The sequence below is a fragment of the Cygnus olor genome, chromosome 1 (assembly GCF_009769625.2).
Source record: "Cygnus olor isolate bCygOlo1 chromosome 1, bCygOlo1.pri.v2, whole genome shotgun sequence".
Taxonomy (NCBI): domain Eukaryota; kingdom Metazoa; phylum Chordata; class Aves; order Anseriformes; family Anatidae; genus Cygnus; species Cygnus olor.
In genome coordinates this window covers 44,796,326-44,821,277 of record NC_049169.1, presented here as the reverse complement: position 1 = coordinate 44,821,277, position 24,952 = coordinate 44,796,326, and the positions used below count along the sequence as shown (strand labels likewise).

At 51.9% G+C, this 24,952-nt stretch overlaps 8 protein-coding genes across 8 annotated transcripts; 4 read left to right on the top strand and 4 right to left on the bottom strand.

Annotated features, from left to right (window-relative positions):
* Window positions 1–100: 100 nt before the first annotated feature.
* LOC121069332 (histone H1.11L) lies at window positions 101–893 on the top strand. The gene has a single exon (XM_040555431.1). It carries the CDS (start codon window positions 101–103, stop codon window positions 776–778), a length of 678 nt encoding a protein of 225 aa, XP_040411365.1. The 3' UTR covers window positions 779–893.
* A 298-nt stretch (window positions 894–1,191) lies between these two features.
* Window positions 1,192–1,778, bottom strand: LOC121069492 (histone H2A-IV). The gene has a single exon (XM_040555758.1). It carries the CDS (start codon window positions 1,716–1,718, stop codon window positions 1,329–1,331), a length of 390 nt encoding a protein of 129 aa, XP_040411692.1. The 5' UTR covers window positions 1,719–1,778; the 3' UTR covers window positions 1,192–1,328.
* Window positions 1,779–1,925: 147 nt separating this feature from the next.
* Window positions 1,926–2,730, top strand: LOC121069471 (histone H2B 7-like). Its single transcript, XM_040555711.1, has one exon. It carries the CDS (start codon window positions 2,059–2,061, stop codon window positions 2,437–2,439), a length of 381 nt encoding a protein of 126 aa, XP_040411645.1. The 5' UTR covers window positions 1,926–2,058; the 3' UTR covers window positions 2,440–2,730.
* Window positions 2,731–3,861: 1,131 nt separating this feature from the next.
* Window positions 3,862–4,432, top strand: LOC121069380 (histone H3). The gene has a single exon (XM_040555532.1). The coding sequence runs from the start codon at window positions 3,907–3,909 to the stop codon at window positions 4,315–4,317; it is 411 nt and encodes a 136-aa protein (XP_040411466.1). The 5' UTR covers window positions 3,862–3,906; the 3' UTR covers window positions 4,318–4,432.
* A 266-nt stretch (window positions 4,433–4,698) lies between these two features.
* LOC121069389 (histone H3) lies at window positions 4,699–5,584 on the bottom strand. Its single transcript, XM_040555543.1, has one exon. It carries the CDS (start codon window positions 5,537–5,539, stop codon window positions 5,129–5,131), a length of 411 nt encoding a protein of 136 aa, XP_040411477.1. The 5' UTR covers window positions 5,540–5,584; the 3' UTR covers window positions 4,699–5,128.
* A 1,303-nt stretch (window positions 5,585–6,887) lies between these two features.
* On the bottom strand, window positions 6,888–7,357 carry LOC121069450 (histone H2B 7-like). The gene has a single exon (XM_040555660.1). The coding sequence runs from the start codon at window positions 7,355–7,357 to the stop codon at window positions 6,977–6,979; it is 381 nt and encodes a 126-aa protein (XP_040411594.1). The 3' UTR covers window positions 6,888–6,976.
* Window positions 7,358–7,682: 325 nt separating this feature from the next.
* On the top strand, window positions 7,683–8,185 carry LOC121069431 (histone H2A-IV). The gene has a single exon (XM_040555622.1). The coding sequence runs from the start codon at window positions 7,683–7,685 to the stop codon at window positions 8,070–8,072; it is 390 nt and encodes a 129-aa protein (XP_040411556.1). The 3' UTR covers window positions 8,073–8,185.
* On the bottom strand, window positions 8,156–9,333 carry LOC121069327 (histone H1.10-like). The gene has a single exon (XM_040555417.1). It carries the CDS (start codon window positions 9,312–9,314, stop codon window positions 8,631–8,633), a length of 684 nt encoding a protein of 227 aa, XP_040411351.1. The 5' UTR covers window positions 9,315–9,333; the 3' UTR covers window positions 8,156–8,630.
* Window positions 9,334–24,952: the final 15,619 nt, after the last annotated feature.

The following is a 24,952-nucleotide window of genomic DNA, read 5'->3' as shown; positions in this document are numbered from 1 at the left end:
CGGGCTCTGCAGCGCACCAATCAGCGCCCGCTGCGCTCCCATAAATAAGGGCCCCGCCGCCCGCCGGCAGCCGCTGCGCCCCGCTCTGCGTCGCGCCGACATGTCCGAGACCGCGCCCGCTCCCGCCGCCGAGGCGGCGCCCGCCGCCTCCCCGGCCCCCGCCGCCAAGGCCGCCGGCAAGAAGCCGAAGAAGGCGGCGAGCGGCTCCAAGGCGCGCAGGCCCGCGGGCCCCAGCGTCACCGAGCTGATCACCAAGGCCGTGGCCGCCTCCAAGGAGCGCAAGGGGCTCTCCCTCGCCGCGCTCAAGAAGGCGCTGGCTGCCGGCGGCTACGACGTGGAGAAGAACAACAGCCGCATCAAGCTGGGGCTCAAGAGCCTCGTCGGCAAGGGCACCCTGGTGCAGACCAAGGGCACCGGCGCCTCCGGCTCCTTCCGCCTCAGCAAGAAGCCCGGCGAGGTGAAGGAGAAGGCGCCCAAGAAGCGGGCGGCCGCGGCCAAGCCCAAGAAGCCGGCGGCCAAGAAGCCCGCTGGCGCCGCCAAGAAGCCCAAGAAGCCGGCGGTGAAGAAGAGCCCCAAGAAAGCCAAGAAGCCGGCGGCTGCTGCCACCAAGAAGGCTGCCAAGAGCCCCAAGAAGGCCGCCAAGGCTGCCAAGCCCAAAAAGGCAGCGGCAGCAAAGAGCCCAGCCAAGGCAAAGGCAGTTAAACCCAAAGCTGCCAAGCCCAAGGCTGCCAAGCCCAAAGCAGCCAAGGCAAAGAAGGCAGCAGCCAAGAAGAAGTAAGCCCCCATAGAAGAAAAATCTTGATTCGCACTTAAACCCAACGGCTCTTTTAAGAGCCACCCACACATTCTCTAAAGGAGCTGAAATACTCTGTTCAACGTTAACATAATATACAGTAAAATCTGCTGAATAACTCACATTGAGGCAACTCACACTGATGCATATGACTTCTCCATTGAGATAAATATGGACACTTCTTGATACTACTCCCAATTTTCACTGCAATTATGGGGAAAGCTTTTTGCTTTTATTTCCAGAGAAGTGAATTCTTATCTTGTTCTACAAAATAGGATAGCAGCCATTACTTACTGCTTTCCCTTGCTCATCGACATGTGCAACTACCCCAAAAAAAATGAGACTAGTAAAGGAAATAATGTTCACATGTAAGGGAAAAATAATTTCACATACAGTTAGAAATTGGTATTTCTTTTAGTAAATAACACTAAAAAAAAAAAAAAGCAATCTAGCTCTTTTACGAATTTTGTGGGTGGCTCTGAAAAGAGCCTTTGGGTTTCGATGGGAAGGACTTCCCGGGCGCTATTCTCGTTGTTCACTTAGCCTTGGCCTTGTGGCTGTCGGTCTTCTTGGGCAGCAGCACGGCCTGGATGTTGGGCAGCACCCCGCCCTGCGCGATGGTGACCTTGCCCAGCAGCTTGTTGAGCTCCTCGTCGTTGCGGATGGCCAGCTGCAGGTGGCGGGGGATGATGCGCGTCTTCTTGTTGTCGCGGGCCGCGTTGCCCGCCAGCTCCAGGATCTCGGCCGTCAGGTACTCCAGCACGGCCGCCAGGTACACCGGGGCGCCGGCGCCCACCCGCTCCGCGTAGTTGCCCTTGCGCAGCAGCCGGTGCACGCGGCCCACGGGGAACTGCAGCCCGGCCCGCGACGAGCGCGACTTGGCCTTGGCCCGCGCCTTCCCGCCCTGCTTCCCGCGCCCAGACATCGCAGCCACTCCAGGGAACGCAGCACGCAGCGACCTGCCTGGGGCCGCCCCCGCCCCCTTATATTCAGCTCGGGCGGACCGGCGGCGGCGGCGCTGATTGGCTGCGGAGGAGGCAGAACGCCGGCAGCCAATGGCAGCGCGAATCCAAAGGCGTCCAATGTCGAAGTCCGGCGTTCGGTGACGACACAAAGCCAAACTTCCAGCCAATGGCGGCGCGCAGCGGTGGAGCCGCTGCTCTGCATCGCGCCGCTATAAGAGCGGCTGCGGCGGGCGGGTGCGGCACTGCGCTGCTGCGAGTGAGAGCGGGAGCGGTGCTGTTGGTGGGGAGAGCGTGATCGCCATGCCTGAGCCGGCCAAGTCTGCGCCCGCGCCCAAGAAGGGCTCCAAGAAAGCCGTCACCAAGACGCAGAAGAAGGGCGACAAGAAAAGAAAGAGAGCACGGAAGGAGAGCTACTCGATCTACGTGTACAAGGTGCTGAAGCAGGTGCACCCCGACACGGGCATCTCGTCCAAGGCCATGGGCATCATGAACTCCTTCGTCAACGACATCTTCGAGCGCATCGCCGGCGAGGCGTCGCGCCTGGCGCACTACAACAAGCGCTCGACTATCACCTCGCGGGAGATCCAGACGGCCGTGCGGCTCCTGCTGCCCGGCGAGCTGGCCAAGCACGCCGTCTCCGAGGGCACCAAGGCGGTCACCAAGTACACCAGCTCCAAGTAGAGCGCCGCGGATCCTGTTTTTAACCCAAAGGCTCTTTTAAGAGCCACCCACCTTTTCAATAAAAGAGCTGAGGCAGTGGTGATGGTTTGCCAATACTTTTTTTTTCTCTTTCAGACGTTGCCCATTTGTAGTAAGGCACAAGTTGCATACCTACCAGGGCATGTTTTACACGTCACTGAACGTACACAGAGTCCACTTCCTCTTTTGTTCCTCGTTTGAGACTTTCAGAATATAACCAGGGTTCGTCGGTGTTCCCACGGGTGCCTGAAATAAAGGTGTTCTGGAGAGGGAGCGTTTGCTTCCCCTATGAATTCCTTATGAGGAGTAAGACCTGTCAAGTACAGAGGGTTTAATATTCCCCTGTGTTTATAGCAGGCATAAGGCTCACAGGGCAAACAGCCTTACCGTTAGCGTTGTTGGGGGCGAGAGGGAAAGCAACTCGTTCGATTTCATCGCGCTGATGCTCCCGTGCCGGACAGCATCGCCAGTGCCCCCCGAGCACGGTGTACCCGCGGCCCGCTCCTGCGCTCCCGGCCATTTCTCTGCTCAACCCCCGCAATGGAAATCACCGCGCCGGGGGCATCGGAGGGGCGGGCGGGAGGACGGCGCTGGCGAGCCCCGCCGCAGTCCGACCTGAGTGAGAACTGCGCGGAGCCTCCCGGCAGGCGGCCCCGCCACGGCTCAGGGAGGGGGCGGGGACTGGCGGCGCTCGGCGGCTCGGAGCGCGTCCCCGTTTCCCCGCGAGGGGCAGGGCCTTCAGGGGAGGGGGGTGTGCGCTGTGGGGGGGCAGCATCCAGGAGGCGTTCCCGGTGCCGGAACGGCGGCCGCGGCCTACGCTTGGGAGGGTCGTGTCGTGGCCCTGAACCGGCAGCGGTCGGCGAAAGAGCAGAAGCAGCGATCTCTCGGGAGAGACGGAGGCCGCCGAGCCACAGATTTTTTTCCGGCAGCCCCAATGTGTGCGCGGGGCGGGGGAAGGGGGGAGAGGGACCCGCGCAAGGGAGCGGTGGGGAAGAGGCCGAGGCGCGGGCGGCGGGGCCGCGCTGCTCCCGTCCCCAGCATCCGCGTCTGCCGGCCTCGCCAGGCTGCACGCCTCCCACGCCGCTACTCGTGGGGGCGGCTCCGGCATTTCTCCTCGGGCAGCACGGCAGCCGGCGCGTAAAAGCTCCGGAGGGCCGGCCCGCCCGCGGAAATGAGCGGAGCGCTCAAGCACGGGGCAGGCTGCGGCGGGCGGGGGCAGGGGCAGGGGCAGGGGCAGGCGCTGCCGGCTCCCGGGGGGCGGGGCAGGCGGGCGGGCTTCCCGACCCCGAAGCGCGGGCTTTTCGAGCGCGCGCCTCGGCCAATGGCAGCCGGCCTCCCGCGGGCGTCCAATGGGCGGGGGCCCTCGGCTATAAATACCGGCGCCGCCGCCGCGCTCTCGCCACTGCTCGGTGCCGGGGACTGAGAGAGGGCGGCGGTGACTGGCGGGCGATGGCGCGCACGAAGCAGACGGCGCGTAAGTCGACGGGCGGGAAGGCGCCCCGCAAGCAGCTGGCCACCAAGGCGGCCCGCAAGAGCGCGCCGGCCACGGGCGGCGTGAAGAAGCCGCACCGCTACCGGCCCGGCACGGTGGCGCTGCGCGAGATCCGCCGCTACCAGAAGTCGACGGAGCTGCTGATCCGCAAGCTGCCCTTCCAGCGGCTGGTGCGCGAGATCGCGCAGGACTTCAAGACCGACCTGCGCTTCCAGAGCTCGGCCGTGATGGCGCTGCAGGAGGCGAGCGAGGCCTACCTGGTGGGGCTCTTCGAGGACACCAACCTGTGCGCCATCCACGCCAAGCGCGTCACCATCATGCCCAAGGACATCCAGCTCGCCCGCCGCATCCGCGGGGAGCGCGCCTGAGGCTCCTGCCCAGCCCTTCCCCCCTCTTCTGCTCTGGCAGAGGAGGCTGCACTCAGACCCAAAGGCTCTTTTAAGAGCCACTCCATCCTCAGAAAAGGCTGTTATTACTTACGTTTAGTGGGGACGTTACATTAAGTCCTAAATTCCTGAAAACTCATGAAAAACTAATTTTTTCACTGAAATTAATTATTACAGTACACGTCGTGGACAACGGAGGCCTACATATCAAAAGCTTTCCAAAATCAGACATAAACTAGCTTTTTCATATAGATAGTGTGATTTCTAGAAAAAATAATGTGGTAGTATTAGTAGATGTGATAAGAACTAACTACTCTATGAAAATAGTAATTAGCAGAACCATTACACTATGCCTGAGGCTCCTGCCCTGCCACCCCCAAACCCAAAGGCTCTTCATTTTAAGAGCCACTCTAGACACAATAAAAAGCTGTTGACACAGTGTAACGGTTCTGCTGGTTACCATATTAATACAGTAGTTACTATCATCTAATATCACATCCATTTTTTCTAGAAATCACACAATCTAGACCTAGTTTATGCCTGATTATAACTGATTTTGGAAAGCTTTTGGTATGCAAGCTGCTATTATCCATAACATGTACTGTAATTAACCCCATTGAGGAAGTCAGTTTTTCATGCATTTAGAGAGATTTTAGATTTAATGTAACGTCCCCACTAAACGTAAGTAATAACAGTCTTTTCTGAGGATGGAGTGGCTCTTAAAAGAGCCTTTGGGTCTGAGTGCAGCCTCCTCTGCCGGAGCAGAAGAGGGGGGAAGGGCTGGGCAGGAGCCTCAGGCGCGCTCCCCGCGGATGCGGCGGGCGAGCTGGATGTCCTTGGGCATGATGGTGACGCGCTTGGCGTGGATGGCGCACAGGTTGGTGTCCTCGAAGAGCCCCACCAGGTAGGCCTCGCTCGCCTCCTGCAGCGCCATCACGGCCGAGCTCTGGAAGCGCAGGTCGGTCTTGAAGTCCTGCGCGATCTCGCGCACCAGCCGCTGGAAGGGCAGCTTGCGGATCAGCAGCTCCGTCGACTTCTGGTAGCGGCGGATCTCGCGCAGCGCCACCGTGCCGGGCCGGTAGCGGTGCGGCTTCTTCACGCCGCCCGTGGCCGGCGCGCTCTTGCGGGCCGCCTTGGTGGCCAGCTGCTTGCGGGGCGCCTTCCCGCCCGTCGACTTACGCGCCGTCTGCTTCGTGCGCGCCATCGCCCGCCAGTCACCGCCGCCCTCTCTCAGTCCCCGGCACCGAGCAGTGGCGAGAGCGCGGCGGCGGCGCCGGTATTTATAGCCGAGGGCCCCCGCCCATTGGACGCCCGCGGGAGGCCGGCTGCCATTGGCCGAGGCGCGCGCTCGAAAAGCCCGCGCTTCGGGGTCGGGAAGCCCGCCCGCCTGCCCCGCCCCCCGGGAGCCGGCAGCGCCTGCCCCTGCCCCTGCCCCCGCCCGCCGCAGCCTGCCCCGTGCTTGAGCGCTCCGCTCATTTCCGCGGGCGGGCCGGCCCTCCGGAGCTTTTACGCGCCGGCTGCCGTGCTGCCCGAGGAGAAATGCCGGAGCCGCCCCCACGAGTAGCGGCGTGGGAGGCGTGCAGCCTGGCGAGGCCGGCAGACGCGGATGCTGGGGACGGGAGCAGCGCGGCCCCGCCGCCCGCGCCTCGGCCTCTTCCCCACCGCTCCCTTGCGCGGGTCCCTCTCCCCCCTTCCCCCGCCCCGCGCACACATTGGGGCTGCCGGAAAAAAATCTGTGGCTCGGCGGCCTCCGTCTCTCCCGAGAGATCGCTGCTTCTGCTCTTTCGCCGACCGCTGCCGGTTCAGGGCCACGACACGACCCTCCCAAGCGTAGGCCGCGGCCGCCGTTCCGGCACCGGGAACGCCTCCTGGATGCTGCCCCCCCACAGCGCACACCCCCCTCCCCTTAAGGCCCTGCCCCTCGCGGGGAAACGGGGACGCGCTCCGAGCCGCCGAGCGCCGCCAGTCCCCGCCCCCTCCCTGAGCCGTGGCGGGGCCGCCTGCCGGGAGGCTCCGCGCAGTTCTCACTCAGGTCGGACTGCGGCGGGGCTCGCCAGCGCCGTCCTCCCGCCCGCCCCTCCGATGCCCCCGGCGCGGTGATTTCCATTGCGGGGGTTGAGCAGAGAAATGGCCGGGAGCGCAGGAGCGGGCCGCGGGTACACCGTGCTCGGGGGGCAACAGCGCAATGAAACAGCCCGGGTTGCTTTACCGCTAGCCTACGACTACGGTAACGGTGAAGTCGTGCACACGCGAGCCTCTTGCCTGCTGTAAGCGAGATTAAACACTCTGCTTTAGCGGTCTTGCCCCTTATGAGAACGTCGGGTCGGGGGGGGGTGGGAAGCAAATGTCTTCTCTCCTGAACACTTAGTTCAGGCACCGATAGGAACACCGATGATCCTTAGTTATTGTTTATCTCAAACTAGAAACAAGTGAACTTCCATGTCCATTTAGGGTTGTGTGAAACGTCCTCTGGTATGTTTGCAACTTATGCCTTAATGCAAATAGATAACATCTGAAAAAAACAAAGAAAAAAAAAAGAAAAAAAGCATTTACAAGCCATCACCACTGCCTCAGCTCTTTTATTGAAAAGGTGGGTGGCTCTTAAAAGAGCCTTTGGGTTAAAAACAGGATCCGCGGCACTCTACTTGGAGCTGGTGTACTTGGTGACCGCCTTGGTGCCCTCGGAGACGGCGTGCTTGGCCAGCTCGCCGGGCAGCAGGAGCCGCACGGCCGTCTGGATCTCCCGCGAGGTGATGGTCGAGCGCTTGTTGTAGTGCGCCAGGCGCGACGCCTCGCCGGCGATGCGCTCGAAGATGTCGTTGACGAAGGAGTTCATGATGCCCATGGCCTTGGACGAGATGCCCGTGTCGGGGTGCACCTGCTTCAGCACCTTGTACACGTAGATCGAGTAGCTCTCCTTCCGTGCTCTCTTTCTTTTCTTGTCGCCCTTTTTCTGCGTCTTGGTGACGGCTTTCTTGGAGCCCTTCTTGGGCGCGGGCGCAGACTTAGCCGGCTCAGGCATAGCTTGCTCTTCCTCTCACCTCTCCAGAAACCGCTGAGGTGTATCCGGCGACTACGCGCTCCCTTCTTATATAGTGACCGTATGCAAATTAGGGGTTCCTCGAGTCTCTGTTTCCATTGGGTGACTCGCTTCCTTACTCTCATTACTCTCCGTCTTTCGTCTCCATTGGTTAGAACTCGATCCGCCTTTCCATTGGCTGTTTTTGCAGTATCTCCTTCTCGGCCTATCGAATCACGCTGCTTTTACTGGGAAGGGATATAAGGCCGAGCAGTGAAGTGGGCGGCATTTCTTCACGTCTTCCGGTGTTGATCTGTCTGTTGCTGCGATGTCTGGGCGCGGGAAGCAGGGCGGGAAGGCGCGGGCCAAGGCCAAGTCGCGCTCGTCGCGGGCCGGGCTGCAGTTCCCCGTGGGCCGCGTGCACCGGCTGCTGCGCAAGGGCAACTACGCGGAGCGGGTGGGCGCCGGCGCCCCGGTGTACCTGGCGGCCGTGCTGGAGTACCTGACGGCCGAGATCCTGGAGCTGGCGGGCAACGCGGCCCGCGACAACAAGAAGACGCGCATCATCCCCCGCCACCTGCAGCTGGCCATCCGCAACGACGAGGAGCTCAACAAGCTGCTGGGCAAGGTCACCATCGCGCAGGGCGGGGTGCTGCCCAACATCCAGGCTGTGCTGCTGCCCAAGAAGACCGACAGCCACAAGGCCAAGGCTAAGTGAACAACGAGAATAACGCCCGGGAAGTCCTTCCCATCGAAACCCAAAGGCTCTTTTCAGAGCCACCAACAAGTCCAGAAAAAGAGCTGGAATCTCACTGTTCAAAGTCAGTAAAAGCAGCAGTTTTTCCTAAAGTTTTAGCCGGTCGGAGTACTGAGCACCCTAGCAGTGCAGGGCGCAGCCCCTACCGGCCCTGCCGCCCTTCCCCACGCCCCGTCCGGGGGCGGAGCCGCGCGGCGCTCGCAGCGCTGCGGGAGCAGCTCGGCAGCAGCTGCCCGCCGCCAATCCTGGCGCTGTGCGGGTGTTTCAAAGCGCCGCTGCGGAGCTTTAACTCCCCCGCCGCTCCGCTTTTAAGCGACGGGGGTGATTTGAAGTCCGTAGAGCGGCTGCTCCGAGCCTGCTCTGCCTGTCCCGAACCAAAACGTACACTGTCCTCGGTATCATTCGCGTAGTCTGTAACAAAGCCATCTCAGTCAGGGTTTCAGCTCTTTTTAGGAAAGCTTGGGTGGCTCTTAAAAGAGCCGTTGGGTTTAAGTGTGGAAGGTTTCCTTCCGCAGGGGCTTATTTCTTCTTGGGTGCCTTTTTCGCCTTGGCTGCTTTCGGCTTGGCTGCCTTGGGCTTGGCAGCTTTGGGCTTCACTGCCTTTGCCTTGGCTGGGCTCTTTGCTGCCGCTGCCTTTTTGGGCTTGGCAGCCTTGGCGGCCTTCTTGGGGCTCTTGGCAGCCTTCTTGGTGGCAGCAGCCGCCGGCTTCTTGGCTTTCTTGGGGCTCTTCTTCACCGCCGGCTTCTTGGGCTTCTTGGCGGCGCCGGCGGGCTTCTTGGCCGCCGGCTTCTTGGGCTTGGCCGCGGCCGCCCGCTTCTTGGGCGCCTTCTCCTTCACCTCGCCGGGCTTCTTGCTGAGGCGGAAGGAGCCGGAGGCGCCGGTGCCCTTGGTCTGCACCAGGGTGCCCTTGCCGACGAGGCTCTTGAGCCCCAGCTTGATGCGGCTGTTGTTCTTCTCCACGTCGTAGCCGCCGGCGGCCAGCGCCTTCTTGAGCGCGGCGAGGGAGAGCCCCTTGCGCTCCTTGGAGGCGGCCACGGCCTTGGTGATCAGCTCGGTGACGCTGGGGCCCGCGGGCCTGCGCGCCCTGGAGCCGCCCGCCGCCTTCTTCGGCTTCTTGCCGGCGGCCTTGGCGGCGGGGGCCGGGGCGGCGGCGGCGGCAGCAGCAGCAGCAGCGGGCGCTGCGACGGGCGCGGTCTCGGCCATGTCGCGACGGGCGCGGATCGCGGTGCTGGCGGCGGCGGCGGCGCCCCCTTTATAGCAGCGCAGCGGGCGCTGATTGGTGCGGCCGCCCCGCCCCGCCCCGCCGCCGCCCGGCGCTCGGCGGCTCGGCTTGTGTTTCTTGGGCGAGAATAAATCGGTTTTTTTATATTTTGTCCCTCGCCAAGTCGCCCCTTTTCTGCCCCTGGGGGACCGTGGGGGTGTCTGCCTTCGCCCGTCGGGGTCTCGTTCCGGGAAGAGTTGAGTTTGGGGAGAGAGGGGAGCAGAAATCCCGCGTTCTGGAAGCGAGCGGTCCTTGAGAGAGCGAAAGTTTTGTTTTTCTTTGTAAATTAGGAATTGTCCTTTAATGTTAACGTGCGGCAGGACACTCAGTGCTAAGCTTCAGAGGGTCTTCTTCCCGTCAGAGAAGAAAGCTAGCGTTTAGAAACTACCTGTTTGAAATGAAAAGGTTTCAAAGAGAGTGAGGTAGCACAAGCTCCCAGAAGCCGTGCCTCCGCTTTTCTCACCGAGCGTTGTACCTCCGGCTCTTGAGAAACACTGAATTAGTGATTTTTTTCCCCGTACTTTCCGAGCTACGATTTCCAGAGCGTCCGTGTGAAGCAGTAGATAGCGTACACTTTATTCACCTCCTGATGGGCAACTTTCTCTGCAACTCTTTGCTGTTCGCACAGCACAGGGCTCTTTAATGTTAATGGGATGAACAGGGACGCAAAGACCAAATATGAAAACGTTTGTGTCGAATCACTGAGCTTCATGTACGTCTCTGGCATACAGAAACAAACAACACTCTAAATAAAGCACATAGTGCTATTTCTGTAAAACATGTTGGTGTGATTCAGTAACATGGAAATAATTGACAAGAGATCACATCTGCGGGAGACATAAAACACCATTCTGTGCATATTTTGATGCCAAACTAAGAAGAAAAATCACAATCTTTGCTCACTGCTCATTCTGCAGATTACAGATAAAGTCACAGCAATTTCTGTACACAAAATCTTTGACTGCAGTATACAGGGACCCAAAGCTGTTTGTCCATGCTGTGGTGACTACCCTATTAGCATGCATGCCTCCTTATCAGCTAAAACTTTGTATATATTTGTGTGAACCTAACAGGATTTCCAAATTTATTTATCTCAAAGGTTGTCTGTTAATAGCCATCACCCTGTTTAGCACCCTGTCATTATATTGCCGCCTTTATGCTAATGTATAAAAATTGTTCTTGTACAGTTTGCACACGGTGCTGAACAGAAATTCAACTTCATTGTTTCAACAAAATGATCACCCCTCTCATTCCACTACAGGGCAGGCAAATTAACCTCTTGAATCTTTTGAGTGGCCCATCATCGTCAGTTAATTCGTAAAGTCCCATTCTCAAAAAATTTTGTATACATGTTTTGACCTTTTCTCCAATCCTTATGGTAAAAATGACTTCAGGAAAATAAAAATATTCATCTCTCCCACTTATGCTTTCTATCTAACTCTTCCTCATCATTGGGGTTTCCTAGCTGAGGAGTTATTCCACAGGAAAGGAGGGTATTAGATGGAAAATCCATCACATCTGGATGTGGGCTATCCAAGCAGTGTTGGAAGCAGGATGGTTTATATAGTGATATTCCCTAGGAATTTTACAAGGGCGAGAGTACTTAACTGTAAGCCAGATTTACTGCACATAGCAATAGGGGGATTAGAGAACTGACTAGTGAAATAAGTATCATGTCTCCTAACATTTCCTGAAATCATGTGGATGGCTACCTCTCTCCCATCCCATCTAGGTCTGGTAAAACCCTTAATGTTCTTTAAAAACTGATTTTGTTGCAATGTCTATAGGCTGAATCTCTCAAAACTCACTAACTCTTTTCACATCGCTGGTGCCGAGACTGGGGGTTGGGATGGAAACCTTTCTACAACACAATAAAACAATTTCCCCCATTCTCTGCAAGATTTTTCTCCAGTCTGTAATTTGATATTCTCAAGACTGTTTTCCTCTGAGTATTAAAAATCTTGCACACGTGTAGTCAGATGGAATACAGCTGTCTGTCTAAATCTTATATAGCAGTGATAACTACAACACCAACCATCTCCAGGGAAAAAGCCTCTCAATATGTGCCAGAGCAATGCTACAGCACCTTGCTGTAGCCCTCACTCCACTTTTGAAGGTATTGATCTTCATCAAATGTTAAATGGCAATTTTGCAAATTGAAGCCATTCTTATAATTATTTTAACTGCTTCTGGTTATTTGATTTTCCATTTATGTGTTTACTCCACTGTTCCCTTCCATTCTTGTTTAGAAGACAGTATATTCTCATGACCATCTCACAAACAAGCAGCAAAGCAGTGCGTATGAAGGCGGAGGGTGCATAAATACCAGAGAAAAATTAAGGCACACAGGAAGAGCTGAATATAGTGTCACTTCATTCATCAGTGAATGAGAAACCACAGGGACAGTGGTTTGCCCTCCTCCCCCAAACACAGCTATTCCTTGTGTGTAGCACAAAGAAAAAAACACCCTGAAGTTATGTACCAAGGTTATTACTCTAGTCATGATCAGGCTTAATTAGGATACACAGAAGTAGTACACAATTTCCTGCAATGCAGACACACAAGAACAGCAGATAGGGAGGATACTTGCTGCGAGAGATTCTCCCTCCCTTACCGTTCTCATCCATTTACCATCTCATTTACAGCAAGCTTTGCTGCCTCACATTAGAAGAGGCGACCATCAAGAAATTACAGGACGTCACAGCTGTCGGTCTCTGGCCGCTCTTGGCATGGAGTGTCTGGTAGGGTAATCTGCCAGCAAATCATCCAGAATGTTGCTGCTAGTGCTATCAACGTGATCCAGCTTAGACTGCAAAACTAGACCTGAAAGCCTTTACAGAGCACAGCCAGTGTGAAGAATATAGATTGTTGTAACCAATAACACATGCCTACTAACTCTAAAAAAATATAGTAATTCAAACCACACTTAAAGCCTGCAAGACAATAAGAAGTTGTTGCAATATTAGGGTAGTTTTCCATTTATTGCATGTCCCTTTTATGGTCACCTTGCTCTAGGTGATGAAGCATAGTGGCCACTATCAATGTCATTACTGGCCCTAGGGAGATCACCTTACAGTAACCTAGCATTTATCTGTCTACACATGCTCACGATAATTCTTCCTGACTTTTTTGTGCTCCTCTTCCTGCCCTTCCTTATGAGTTTTCCATGTGCCATTAGTGTTTAAGCACACTATGTTTGTTCTTTTTGTGTTTCCACATCATTCCAAAACAAGTAGAGGCCACCTCCACTTTAGAGGTGGGAGAACTGCAAGTCACTTGTCCACATTTCTTAAAAATTGAATCATATTTGGATCCTCAAGCTTTTGTCAGGTTCAGATTTTCTGCCCTCCTGGTGTTAACATGTTAACTCTCAACATTTTCTGTCAGGAGAAAACAGTTCAGAGTTTTTCATTTAATTTAATAGGGGAAAAGAAGAAGAAGAAAAGAAAAAGAAGGAAAAGGAAAAGCCGAAATGCAATGAATTTGTTTGCTTATTTTCACTTCCAATTTGTCACAAACCTCAGCTCCCTTCTGTGCACACATAGGACGAGTGGGGATGTCAACCCGCAGGTGGGGTTGGCCCCATGGGGAAACACCTTGAGAGGATGTGGGCTAGCAGCAGCCAGTTTCAGTTGCCAACCTGTCCTTCTAGATAACAGCATTTCCATCTCCTCCAGCAAAACACAAACCATAAAGGGACCAGTAGCAAGGGCCATTTTTTCCACCTTTTAGCTGCTGTCTGCAGAAAATGCCGCTGCAGGGCTGTGGGTTGGGTGACCACACCAACTCCCTGGTAACCACAGGTGGGAACCCGTGGGCACCCAGCCCGCTCGGAGCCACATCCCCGTGCCACAGGGCTGCCTCAGCCACCTCGGGCTGGCTTCCTCGAAGGCAGCTGGTCTCACGCCGCCAGCTGGTACATGCCCCTCGGGTCTCACCGCCCTGGGCCTCCCCTCCCAGCCTCTCCAGAGGGGAAGAGTCAGAGGCAGCAGTGGTCACTGGGTCTGCCAAGGAGAGGACAACTTCTTTTAGTTGCTAGTAGCAGCCGAGCTTGTTAGCTCTCCCCCAATTACTCTAAATGCTTCAGAGCTGTCTTTTGAATCCGTTTCAGCTCTCTTGAGTGTTGTGGCCTACGGTTTGATAACACAACTGCTTGGAGAAGAGCACGCGCTGCGTTTAGGCACCCTGTAGCCTCCATGGAAAGACCATTCATGGCCAGCTTTGTTCCTTCTTTACCCATAGCTTTGACCCTTCTCACTTCCCTTCTTTCAGCAGCCAGCACCCCACGGTACCCAAAGCCAAGAGCAAGCCCTCAGCTCTGCGCAGAGGCCGGGGAGATGCGCTGCGCCCTGCGCGGACGAGGGGCCGGCTGGCGCCTTGCTCCTGGAACAAATGCCCACCGCCCGGGGGGGGGGAGGCTCCTCTCCCCGGGCTGCTGGAGGGCAGGGCCTGAGGCTGATGCTCCCTGCACTTTTCCAGGAGGCCGCTGGGATGCAGAGTCTGCAAAGGAAAGGAGCAGCTGGGCGCCGACGTCCAGCCGCTGAAGCGCTTTTAGCTGCTGGCATCACCGCTCCTGCACAGCCAGGGGAGCTGCGTGGGGCTGGACAAGCGGACATCTTCAGAGAAGAGCCGGCGGAGGAGGGATACCTCTAGTGGGTTCTTTTGCCACCTTCCTTTTGAGCACATGGAGCGTGTGTTACGTACAGTGCTCAGTTCTGGGACCCTGAAGGCATCCATGCCTCTTGTTCCTTTTACCTATGTGAGCAACATTCTTTCCTTTTTTATTGCTGGCATGTATTCAAATGAGAAATTCCTATGACAGATGTCCTATTCAGACAAAAATGAAATTTTGTCCCAGAGGACACAGGAATTTTGTCCCTTTCTTTACACAGGAAACATTCCTTTTGGCCTACTGATGCCTTTTCTTTCCCAGTAAATGTAAAGAAAAGAATGCCGTGGCCTTGAAGGCTGAATCAGTATTCCTCACATCCAGCTGTCTAGAATCAGAAGTACGAAGTACACACAGAAATGGAAAGTCTCACCCTCCAGTCTTGAAGGGGCCCAGAACAACACAATTTAAAATCACGGCCTGACCAGTGCTACAAAAGCTATGCTGGGTCACAGGGTAGCCTCAGCAAGCAGTCACCTGAAACTGAGGCCACCTACATTCAACATTTGGTTCTGCCCACAAGGCAAAGAGCAAACTACCAGCTTTCTCCTTACCTTTATTTCCCTGCATGTTAAGAGGATTTGTACAAAGAGGCACCTTCAAAGTTCATTGAGCTCTCTAGCTGAAGATTGCTGCAGAACAGCTAGGAAGCGTGAGCAGCTTGTAGCTTCACATTGATATCAGAGGTCTTACATTCACACTGATGCAACTTTTGAGTATACATCAGGAAATGCATCAGTCTCCATATGCTTCTCAGTTCCACTTCTAGCCTGCAGAGCTGCTTCAGGTGTGAAAAAGTTTTTCTAGAGCTCTGACAGTCAATAAAAAATGTTGCCGTCTGATCTGTGTAGTCACTCAATCTCTCGTGCTGCAAAAATAAAATAATACCCCCCAAAAAAATAATAGAGGGGAGCCCTAGGACACTTCAAGAGATGTAGGCGTGTATAAATTTAACGTCATGGAATTGGATTAAAATCTAACATAGGCATCAATAATTTGATTTGTTCTTAAAAGCAGAGTCCACAACCAGTCTCCAAGGCAGCTTTGTCAAATTTGGCATCGTGATTCAAGGGAGTTCAGTGGGACCATCTCTGCTCCCAGAGATGTATAAACTCGGTAGCAGTGGCTTTATCACACCTTTCAAGAACATCTGACATAAAGCACTGGTGTCAGCCACCTTCAGCTGAAGTTCTCTGCCCCTAAGGTGCAGCTTGGATCACATCCTGGTTCATAGACAAGCTGTATCAGTTTATCTTTTATCAGATCTCTTTGCAAACTTCCAACCTTACTGGCCCACGTGAGACGTAGGAAGCAAGCTGTATTTTTCCCTTCTTGAATGGTGTTAGCATAAATACACATCCAGCTAAACAACTATACCAGCTGCTACATCTGTATTGCAATCTGTACTCCTTGAGAAACAAAAATATGAACCTCCAGTGCAGCCAGCAGCATTTGGCCTCTGAAGAGGGAGAAGACAGAACAGCTGATAAAACAAAATATAAGTTTTGATGGATAAAGTGGTCAGATATGAGTCCCTTCAGAAAGAGAGAAGCCTGATGAGCAAGGAAGTGCCACCCCCACACCTCTGCTTCCCGCAGAGCTGCACTGGGGTGCTGACAGCACAGCCCTGGGGCTGGGAGCAGGGCTCAGCTGTCTCACTGCAGCCAGCAGCAGGAAGGAGGAAGGCAGACATCACAAGCGACGAAACATGTCTGGGCTGCAACACTGGATTGTTAACTAAAAATGCTCATGGGCACTTTTCTGCAGGGCTTTGCATATCTGCTGCCGGGCTTTTCCCTGCATCTCATTTCCAACCTGAAGAAACATGCACAGAAACAAGCACAGCTTGCGCAGCCCTTGTGCCCATCGCCAAGGAGGACAACATTGGTTTAGTCACCTTGTGGGGTTCCAACCTGCATCTGATATGATGTAAAAGAGGACATTTTCAAATGTCCTTCATTCTCAACAGCCCCTCTCAGTTCAGGGGTATCAGGGTGCAAGGTCTCCAGCTCAGCAACTGGCAAGGCACAGGGGGAGACAGAAAGTGGACTTAAAGGCCACCCCAATACACCCCGAATACCCCCTGCCGAACACCAAGCTCAGCACAGATGCTAGCAGTGGTACCTGTATGAGCAATACTTGGGAGTTAGGAAACCTCCACTAAGATCTCATCCATCTGAAGACATCACCGCCATGCACAGCACCAGTCCAGGACGATCTGGGGTTCTTGGAGGTGGGGATGTTCTAAGCAAAAGCATCCTTGCTCCCAGCAGCAACAGCAAATGGCAGAGCAATTTCTTTGCCTCTCATGTTACCTTATTCCAAAGCTTCTTGGAATACATACAGAGGCATATATGATGCTGTGTTTTGGATTTGTGATGAAAATAGTGGTGATAACACACGGATGGTTTCAGTTGTTGCAGAGCAGTGCTCATACAGGGCCAAGGCCATTCCTGCTCCTCGCGCTGCCCTGCCAGCGAGGGGCTGGGGGTGCACCAGGAGCTGGGAGGGGACACAGCCAGGACAGCTGGCCCAGGCTGACCAGAGGGATGTCCCACACCGTGTGGCGTCATGCTCAGCAATAAAAGCTGGGGTAAAGAAGGAGGAAGGGGGGACATTGGGAGTGATGGTGTTTGTCTTCCCAAGTTACCACTCTGCATGACGAGCCCTGCTTTCCTGGAAGTGGCTGAGCATCTGCCTGCCGATGGGAAGCAGCGAATGTGTTCCTTGGTTTGCTTTGCTTGTGCACGGCTTCTGCTTTACCCACTGAACTGTCCTTATCTCAACCCATGAGTTCTCAGACTTTTACTTTTCCCATTCTCTCCTCATCCCACCTGGGAAGAAAGAGCAAGTGGCTGTGTGGTGCTGAGCTGCCCGCCAGGGTTAAACCACAACAGTCCTTTTGGTGCCCAGTGTGGGGAATGAAAGGTTTGAGATGATAGCAGATTGGAGTGTGGAGTGTGTTAAAACAAATTTGCAGGATTACAAATTTACAGAATTACTAATTTAGCTGTTACTTGGCAGGCTCTTGTGCTTGTCATGGGGCTTGCTCGCCTCGTGGCATGTTAGAATCTAGTGCTTATTAGTGGCTGCTTTTGCTTTTCCAGGTTGCTCTACTCCTTATCATCTTCCTTTGCTGTGCCCTCACACTGCAGCTTTGCTACCTCTCATGTAAATTTATGCCAAAGCTTCTCAGCTTAAATGAGGCCTAGGACTGCTAACAACAACTAAAAGGCTGCAGTTTGAGATATGTGATTTCTGGACTGAGGCTCCAGATGACTTCTTTCAAGGTTTCTAATCCCTTCCCTTTCCCTTCCCTTTCCCTTCCCTTTCCCTTCCCTTCCCTCCCCTTCCTTCCCTTTCCCTCCCCTCCCCTTCCCTCCCCTTCCCTCCCCTTCCCTTTCCCTCCCCTTCCTTCCCCTTCCCTTTCCCTCCCCTCCCCTTCCCTCCCCTTTCCCTCCCCTTCCCTCCCCTTCCCTCCCCTTCCCCCTTCCCCCTTCCCCCTTCCCCCTTCCCCCTTCCCTTCCCTTCCCTTCCCTTCCCTTCCCTTCCCTTCCCTTCCCTTCCCTTCCCTTCCCTTCCCTTCCCTTCCCTTCCCTTCCCTTCCCTTCCCTTCCCTTCCCTTCCCTTCCCTTCCCTTCCCTTCCCTTCCCTTCCCTTCCCTTCCCTTCCCTTCCCTTCCCTTCCCTTCCCTTCCCCCTTCCCTTCCCTTCCCTTCCCTTCCCTTCCCTTCCCTTCCCTTCCCTTCCCTTCCCTTCCCTTCCCTTCCCTTCCCTTCCCTTCCCTTCCCTTCCCTTCCCTTCCCTTCCCTTCCCTTCCCTTCCCTTTGTCTTTTTCTCGTCTTTTTCTTGTCTTGTCTTTTTCTTTTCCTATTGTATTTTATTTTATTTTATTTTATTTTATTTTATTTTATTTTATTTTATTTTATTTTATTTTATTCATTTTTCTCTATTCTCTTTCCTGTTCTGTTCTGTCCTCCCCAGAGCTGTAAGAGCAGACACGGATTACGGTTACACTTAGTGGACATCAACCTCATGTTGTATTTGTGTTGGTATTCACTGAAACAAAAGCTTCTTTAGACATATAACTGCATCAGCATTTTAACTTACCATATTTTCTGCAAAGCCCATCATCTCACTGTTCACCCCGTTTTCCAGGTCATTTAGTAGCTCTGTTTAGTAGCACAGATCCTAATGCAGACCTCTGCAGAACTCCCTGATAACCTTTCTCTATTTAGTTCTGTGCTTTTTCCATTCTTTTATTACTTACCTATCCATGCTAGATTTTCCCTTTTAACTTACCGCTGATTATTTTTCTTTAGGGTCTTTTCAGTGAGGCTTTGTTAAAAGCCTTTGGAAACTCAAGCCAATCATGTCAACTAGGTCACCTTTCTCTACGTACCAGATGACCCCATCAAAAAAAACCCTTCACGATGTTTGTGAGGCAGGACTTCCTTTTGCAAACTGAAACTTTGCTGACTTTATTGAAAAGGCTGTATTTATCCAGGAGGTTGTTCTTATCCTTGTTATAGTTCTACCAGCGCATCTGGCACAGACAGTAGGCTTACAGATCTGGAGTCTTGTGACCTGACAGGCTCTCAGGCAGGATTTTTGCTGCTGCTGTGACAGATGGAGGAACTAGTATTAGTTTTTATTTTTTTATTTTTTACCTAGCTGCTCTTCTAATCCCTTTTTGGTCAATTCAGTTATATTTTTATATTCAATCCACTAGAGTTTATGTTCTTATCTGTATTCCTTGCTCAGACACACCTGCAGCTTTTGGTATGATGCTTTCTTACCCTTAGCCCTCCATGCTGTTACCAGTGCCAGCACCTTCTTTCCCTTTTTTCCTGTCACTGTTTCCCTAGCATGGTCACTTCAGGCATCTCCACCCACCTGCGAGAACTTAATCCTTTCAGCTGTTCCTTTGAGCTTCTTTCTAACCTGCTCAAGGCTTCCAAAGTGTCTACCATATCAGCATCTTCCTTTAGAGCAAGGAAAATAACTTCCATTTTGGTTCTGAACGGACTTGAACAGGACCCAACTGGCCTCTCCAAACAAGAACCAAGAAGCACTATCTGATCTTTCGAAAGGCTACTTTTGATCAAATGCTACTAGAGAGGTATACCACCCCTCCAAATCTTTGTACCTCCCAGAATGATTGCATTTTTAGAAAGCATTTTTTAAAATTGCATGTGTTTGCACACCGAGAGGTCACTCAAACATGCCCTGCCCTTATAACTTCTGCTAATCTTGCAAGGTGTACCTGCAGATGCAGGGAAGTACACTCTTTCCCAGGTTTCCTTTCCTCCCTCCCATGTTGTGATCATTTGTCCAGGGTGTCAGGAAGCAGGACAAATCCTCCTGGGCCAAGAACACCTGCTGACCACCCCTGTGCTATTAACAATTTGCTTCAGGGACACTGGGCAGCAGAGTGCTCAGGCACAGCGCACATCTGAACCAAGGGCCTGGGAGAAATGTCAAGTGCCAGTCCCCATCACATCCTGGCTCTGTAGCAGGGCATCTTCCCCTCTCCTGGAAACGCAGGCTCATGGGCCTTATGGGAGTGGTGACTTGCTCTTGCCAGATCTCCCTTTAACAGGTTTTGTCCTTGGTTTCATGAGTGTACCAGGATATTCTTTATGCCATCCTAAACACCCTCTCTTCATAAATTTCCCTTCAGAGAACTATATGTCACCAACAGCTACTCTGTCATCAGGTCTGGGGAACATGTAATAATTTCTGAGGTTCTTGCACAAGATTATGCCTTAATGTTAATGCTAAGAAAGATACAAAAAGATCTGCCTGGCTTTCAGCAAGGAAGCATTTCCCTTTCTTCCTCTCTCTAAGCACACTGGCAATAGGACAGAACATTTCTGATTATTGTTCCCAGTCCTCATGTGTTACCAAGAGGAATCGCCTCAGAGGTATTTTATTTTGAGAATGGAAAATTGGAGACGTGGTGCATCACAAGCCAGCACACCTGCTTGGGTAGCTTAGCTAGCTGCCGCTCTCATCCCCACCTTCTCTGACCTGCCTGTTCCTGTCCTGCCTGCCAGCAGGCAGCAGGTCCCTCAACAGCAGGGTTGGCAAGTCCGTGTTGGATGCACATCCAAGCATTCATTGGGTGGTATAGGTGCCAGCTGGAGACTGTTTCTTACTAGGAGTCCGTCCCTATTATTTTGGATGAAACTCAAGCCCTAAAGAATGCAACAGGGGAATCCTTCCCTTCCCAAGATGTGCTAGGGATCAGACTTCTACTTTGTTTTTCAGCCAGTTTCAGCTGTGCTGAGAAGAGCTGGAGTAGGAATGACCAGTTCTCCCTGCAGGCTAGCAGCTCTTCATTGGGAAAGAACAGGGAATACTTAGTAAAAAATAGTTGTAACTAATCAAGGTACGTGGAGGCCAGAGAAAGCCCCAAATGCCCAAAGGCAGGAGAGTCCATACAGAAGGAGGGGAGTTCTGCTATCTTGGCTGTAACTGTGTGCAGTGCCCTTCCATGTCCTTCTCCAGAAGGACCGATAGATACACACAGGAGTATATACAGGAGTATATATAATATACAGGAGTATATACAACACTGCACCTATTGTTTGAACTGTTTTTTTAGTGATTTCTTTCAGTGTAGAGTATACCCTGCAATTTGTTTTCTAATATTGCAATGAGGAGCTTGTGCTTTTTACTTTAAGGAAGGAGTCAAGCCCACCTGTTTCTCAGTGCAGTTCTGATCCAGATTTGACTATGAATGAAACTGTCTTAATCCTGAATCTATTCAACTCCAATATAGCTTGAAAGTAAAAGTCTGACTTGGGGAAAAAAAATAAAAAGATTTGAATTGTTTATTCAGTTCAGATTCAGCCTTTTAAATCTGAATCTTAGTCTCTCCGGACCTAGGAGACACCATTAGGACTGTGATGCAATGATATTACAGGTTACACATTTTCTTGGCATTCCCAGTTGTAGATCAGCAAAGTCCTCTGTTCTTCTATATGTGTTTGGCTTGTACACATCCTCCACTAAACCAGAAGATGTGACTAACAACTTGTCACTCGCAAGCATGAGGGGGGACCATGTGCCACACACCACGCAGTGCATAATAACCAAAGCCATGGGTAGGGGAAAAGCAGAACTCTCCTTTCCTAAATCCCACACTGCTAGAACAAGGGTCACTCTATGAAACTGGTATGTTAGCTGAAAACAAACAAAACAAAATACTTTATATCTAGAGTAACCAAGAACTTCTGGGCTTTGCTGTCACAGCAGGTGGTAGAGGCAGCTGGCATCAGCAGGGTCAAAAGGTACTGGGTAAATCTGTGGGCAAGAGGGCCCTGATCATCAAGGGAATGGTGAGGGATGTAGCACTGCACCCCTAGCCCAGGCCCGTGGGTGCTGGTGGGGTGCACAGGAAAGGCACTGCAGAGAGAGAGCAGACTCCCACACGCTGCCAAAATGGCATCTCCTACTGGTGCTGTAGGACTCCAGGTGATGGGTTACAAGGACCATCTCTGGCCAAGAGCTCTCTCTGTGGGATGAGGCATTTGAAACTGGAGCATAAACCTAACAAGCCTTGGGGACATTGAATGAGGTGGGAGAGAGATAAAGAATTAATGTACTGCTGGTTGATCTCCCAGCTTACACCGCAGAAACATGACAGACACACAAAGGCCTAAAGGTCAAGGAGGAGTTAAAAACTGTTTCCTTGAACTTCAGGCAGGGATGTATCTCACCTAATTTCAGTGCTCTTCAGAAATTTGCACCCAGCCCATTAATTCATTTGCTGAGGCTCTCTCTAGAGCAAGAAGGAACAACAGCCATCTCCAAAGGCTGGTTCAGCGCATCTCTTTCAGGCACCTGCTCTGTAATAAGTGATTTTAATTCTGGAGGTGCCTGCCCATAGAGAGAGCCTAGACAACTGTTCTTAGATAAATTGTTGATAGCTAAAGATAGGTGAAACAAATCCTGCCTTTATGAGTAAAGGCTGAAACAGCAGCTTATCCACTCATAGCGGGCTCTCAGATTACCCCCCTGTAACAGGTAAAAGACCACTGTAAGGGTAGGAAGAGGTGTTGACTTCCCATAAAACTTTAATTTTCTCTGGTAGCAAGCAGAAAGTACTGTAGACTTTTTTTTTCATTTGTTTCATAAACATGCTCACTGACAAAGGAACTAGGTTGAGACAAATTCATTCTGAATTTAATCAGTATAATGAATTTCATTATTTTGTTTTTATCACAATGTATTTTCATACAGAATGGTTCTTCCTTAATCTTAAACCTAGTAGTAAAACTTTAATATGAAAGTAAACAAAACAACAACATCCGCCAAGTCTTGGAAGTGTTTAAGAACCCCTGCAAAACAATGAGAGGAGACCAGAAGATTTTAGAGGAGTCCAGGATTGTGGTTTTCATCACAATGCAAACTGCTCAACTTTTCATTCATCTTCAAATGTAGCACCAGTTTCTTTATGAACTGTGGATAAAATCTTTGATGATGAAGGAATGCAACTGTGACACATGACTGTGACCATCCCAGGGCAAGTCAAATCCCCCTTTCTGAAATTCCAGTTTTTGAAGCTGGATGACAGCACCACACATATTATCAAAAGTCATCATCATTGGTAAAACTGGTATGGAATTAATATGCAGACCTGCAGTGCAGCCTCCATCTAAAACTTTCCACCTCCAATAACTATATTTGATAGCTAGTTCTCTTATCTAAGTTATTTTTCAATTAAATCCCCATGTATTGTTATGAATATTAAGTACCTCTCTCAAGAAGCTGCAAATGTTGTGCAATGCAACAGCTGGTTAATCTGAAAGAAGCAAGAGATGAACTCTCTCTCTCTTTTCTACTAAAAGAGAGAGAAAAGAAAAAGAAAAAAAAAAAAAAAAAGAGAGAGACAACTTTTAATCTTGGGTTCAAGCAGTTAAGGACAAAAGCACCAAACATGACAAAATATGCCTGTTAAAAAGATGGTATTTGAATGTGAATGTACTTTTTATCAAAATAGTGTTAATAAAGGAAGTGCATCTATGAAACTCCACCATCAAATCCTACACTGCAGTAGATCCAAACAGCTTCACTCTGCTCTACATCCCTTCTGCCGGAGAGATCGAGAGCAGAAAGTCCAGTCACTTCTGCCAAAATCCACTGGAAGGAAGAGAGCTGAGGCCATAAAACATCCTTCCTTCCTGTTGCTTTTCATCTGTTCTCTCAAAATGCCTTCAGGGCAGATTTTGCATGGGTCTGGCTTCTGCACATTTCAGGAGGATGTGGCTAGATGGGAAAGGGTGGAGCAGAGGGATGGTTTTTGGCCAGTGTAATCGTGAAACACCTGCTGTACCTCCTCCACCCTCAAGCACCAGCTCTTCATGAGCCAAGAATGAAGAGACTGCAGCAGCAGCAGAGGGGTTTGGATGAACATGTACAGCAGGCAGGATCGCTAGGCCTCCACTAGCTTGCAGGACTGCCCAGGGAGGGTGAGACGTAACCCAACAGTCTTGAGGTCCCTGGCAGCTGGTTCAGTCAGCGTCCCTGGGACCTGCCTGGTGACCCAGCAGATGTGCTCACATCTGGGCAGGTGTGCTAATGGCATTGAAAGCCTTTCACTCCCTGGGAGGTGTTCAGAGAAGATGTTCCTTGATGGTTCTGCTCCCACTCCTGCCTGTTCACCTTCACTGGTGTGGTCTATATGGGAGTGAAGACCAATGCTCACAACAAAGGGATGCTTGTAAGGGTGTGAGCAGGAACAAAACCAGACCACAGCATACTGCTGTTTGAAGACTCCATAGGAAATAAAGTTTCTTATTCTAATGTACATTTCCTTTTAAAAATCAAGTTGATATTATTATTTGTAGCACTTAATGGGAATCCCTTTTTTTCTGGGATATTTTCTTATTTTCCCTTCCATTCCCTTCCCTTCCCTTTTTCTTGCCCTCCTTGTCTTCCTCCTCATCCTCATCCTCCTCCTCCTCATCACCATCACTGTTGTCGTCATCCTCCTCCTCCTCTCCTCTCCTCTCCTCTCCTCTCCTCTCCTCTCCTCTCCTCTCCTCTCCTCTCCTCTCCTCTCCTCTCCTCTCCTCTCCTCTCCTCTCCTCTCCTCCTATTTTATGAAAACTCACTGTTCTAACAAGATCATCTATGCCAAGACAAGTCACAATGCAGGTGCAATTACATCAAGAAAGCTTTTTCTGTTGGCAATGTGTGAAAGAACTCTCGTGTCTATCAACTGCAAACCTTTGCCAAAGCAGATGGGCTCCAATTCAAGCATATTTTTGCTAAAACAAAAGGAAAGGCTAAAGCACAATTTCCCCCAGTGTCAAAAGTCATCTTCCTGTTAACATGTAATATGTACAAAGTGTAACAGACCAAGATTGCTTATTTAAGCATCTTCAAAACAATGTTTTCTCTTTCCATTCTGTGACAGGTTGAAGAAGCTCTTTAATGCTATCGATTTTTTAGTTCATGTCCAATCTCATCCACCCATGACAAAACACTTGGCATACTGTTTCACAGTCAGTTTAAGGTGTTCTAAAACCAAGCTGAACTGAAATGAGCAACCCCAGCCTTCTCCTCTCCCTGCTTGCTGTTTCACAGTCCTTGTCCCTTCCCTGGGTCTGCTGCAGCAACTGCGTGGCTACACAGCTCACATATTCAACAGTAAAGACTTGACACTCAGTAAAAACTATGTGGCTTTCAATTAGCCACACTGGGGGGACCCTGAGGCAGAATGAGAGGCAAGCCATCCTGAAGAAACCACCAAGCAAGAGATTTTCTGTCTTCCAGCACAGCTGCTCAAAACAGATGTCCCTGGCACTGCAGACCCTGTGTCAAGAGGGACACACACCACTCTGGTTTGAGGTGAACTGCACCACTTAGTGCCACCAAAAAGTCATTTCCTTTTCCTGTC